The sequence below is a fragment of the Nuphar pumila genome, chromosome 12 (genome assembly GCF_984573655.1).
Source record: "Nuphar pumila chromosome 12, dmNupPumi1.hap1.1, whole genome shotgun sequence".
In the NCBI taxonomy this organism is placed as follows: domain Eukaryota; kingdom Viridiplantae; phylum Streptophyta; class Magnoliopsida; order Nymphaeales; family Nymphaeaceae; genus Nuphar; species Nuphar pumila.
The window spans coordinates 40,775,977-40,778,409 of NC_143260.1; the positions used below are offsets into that span (position 1 = coordinate 40,775,977).

Genomic DNA, 2,433 nt, shown 5'->3' on the forward strand with positions numbered 1-2,433 from the left:
TTTGGAGGCGATTCGAAGCAATCTTTTTGCACGCACTGCGTGGGGGGTCCGATCACTCCCATAAATGGTTGTCCCCGGGTGTCCGTTCCGACCAAGCAGGGGCTGCCACCATTGAGGATAAAAGGCCCAGCCTTTGTTTTTATTTGATTGTTAAATTACCAAAATGCCCTTAGTAGGTTCCACATCCATTAGACAGGCTTGACTCGGAGACAGTTTTCGCATGAGATATTTTTCTTCTGTTTTCTTTGCTTTTATGGCCATTTGAGTCATTGATCCTCACTCCTTCGCACTAGAAGGAAGCTTTGGTCATTTTTTTGCAGAAGGTGTTTGTTTCCTCTCATCTTTCTGAGATATTCCCTCTTATAATAAGAAAAAAAACTCCCGATAAAATACACTTCTTATTTTAACTTATATTTAACTTAAGTTACACAAACGACAAAAAAAAAAAGCAGAAGTTAGCAAACAAAGTTAAGTGGGGAGAGGTCACAAAATCTGCCATGATTTTCACCACGTGGCAGCACCAACGGAAGAGGAGAGAAAAAAAGTGGGGCCCGAGAGAAGCGCGCCTGTGCCCCATTTACCGGGTAAAACCCAAACCCCGGAAAAGAAAGATGGGGAAAACGAAAAATCACGGCGTCGAAGATGGCCGGGAATCGCCGATCGGTTGGAGCATGAGGTCGTCCAGGTCGCCGAAGCCGTCGTCGTCGCGCCAGCGACTCACCCTCCAAGCCACGTCGGAGAAGAACGGGAGGGACCAGGAGAAGGAATCTGCGCCGGCTCCTCCGAACGGCTCGAACCATGCGCAGCAGAGATCCGGAGAGACGCTCGGGTCCGACTCGGACTCGGAAGGGTGCTGCTTCTCGAAAGGGGCCGGGTCACCGATCGACGGCGGGAGGACGGACGTCGGCGAGGAGACGAACGGCGTCGAGGGCGTCGCCGGCTTGGAGAAGTTGGTGACCGCGTTGGGACCCTTGAGTCTCAAGGCCGCGTCGTCGTAGACGCTTGCCGCCTCCTCCGGGGTGTCGAACGTCCCGAGCCAGAGCCGCTTCCGGCGGGTCGGGTCGCGGATCTCGGCGGACCACCGACCCCACGGACGCCTCCGGACGCCGAGGAACTTCTCCCTCCGGCCCTCCGGCACCTCTGCCTCCCGGCGGTGGAGCTCAGACAGCCGCCGGCGCTTCCTCACAGGCGCCGGCGTCGGATCCGGCGGAGCGGCCACCTTGATCTCGAGCACGTGCTTCTTAACACGTAACCTGCAGACGTGACCGCCTTCCTCGTCGCTCGATGAGTCGGTAGCGTCTACGTCGTCGAAGTAGACCCGGACGACCTTAGGCCCGATCCGCCGTCCGGAAGTCGAGGCCGTCGGTTGATCCCTCCGGCGGTTGTCCTGTCCGATCGCTGCCGGAGAACTCGTCATACCGCCGGGAATCCCTCTCCAACATGAAAAAGAGCGCCGGTAAATCAGAATCCGAGTCGGCTCTCTGCGGAGTAATCCGGCAATACTCCGGCAGTTTTAGAACCCTCTGGAAGCGCTCGTTAGCTCCACAAGCTAAACTCAGAAAGACTGTCAAAAGAGAGAAAGCTTTTGACTTCCTCGTTTTTCCTTCTTCCCGGAGCAAATTCGCAGGGTTTTAGATCAAAGAAAAGGAAGTCAAGAGCTAGGGTTTTAGATCCTTTCTCCTTCCTCCTCTTGCCTCTTCCTGCTTAGTTTTTAAAACAACGGAAAGATCGCGAGGAAGCTTCTCAGAAATCGCTAAAGTGGCCGAAGCTCGGCCCCCGTGCGCGCCTCCCGCTTTCCCGAACGTGGGAATACGATTCCTTCAACCCTCCTACTTTTCCCGATCTACGGCTCCTTCTGATCGCAGGAGGAAGGAAAAGGAGGGAAGGGAGAGACTTTTAGCTTTATTCTTCCCCCTCGAGATCCTCACAAGAAGAGGGAAAAGATCAGAAAGGAAGAAACTTTGAGGAGATTTCTTTCCCCAGAAAGATGAGCAAATCCGATCACCGGAAGACAACCGATCGGAGAATCTGACGGCGAAGAAGCGATCGGTTTCTGTGAAACACTTCTTCTTTGTGGAGAAGAGAGAAGGGGAGAAAAGGAGGAAGGAGAAAAAAGAGGGAGCAGAGGGGAGTGAGGAGGGCGGGGGTATTTATACTCGAGCTCTCTGGCTCAGCTGAGTCAGTAGGAACGTTTCGCCCTCCCGATTTAATCGGCGGGTTGCTCTGCAAATCCTACCTGATGATATCCTAACGTCATGACGGGGAGCAAACTATACTGGTCTACGTTTTTTATCTGACCAAAATACCCTCATTTCATTTCTTTAGTTGCGATACTACCACTGTATCGTGAACGGACCGTTAATTAAGGGTATCAACGGGCCTGGTTTACCCGAACCAAACCCTATAGGGTCTCGGTATGGTGATAAATAAGAA

At 53.1% G+C, this 2,433-nt stretch overlaps 1 protein-coding gene across 1 annotated transcript; it reads right to left on the reverse strand.

The window, feature by feature from the left end:
• Positions 1–382: 382 nt before the first annotated feature.
• Positions 383–2,117, reverse strand: LOC149820818 (pathogenesis-related genes transcriptional activator PTI6-like). Its single transcript, XM_089982947.1, has one exon. The coding sequence runs from the start codon at positions 1,415–1,417 to the stop codon at positions 629–631; it is 789 nt and encodes a 262-aa protein (XP_089839073.1). The 5' UTR covers positions 1,418–2,117; the 3' UTR covers positions 383–628.
• Between the last annotated feature and the right edge of the window lie 316 nt (positions 2,118–2,433).

Excerpts from the sequence above, each read along its gene's own strand:
- LOC149820818 (XM_089982947.1), bottom strand. The coding sequence starts at position 1,417 with ATGACGAGTTCTCCGGCAGCGATCGGACAGGACAACCGCCGGAGGGAT.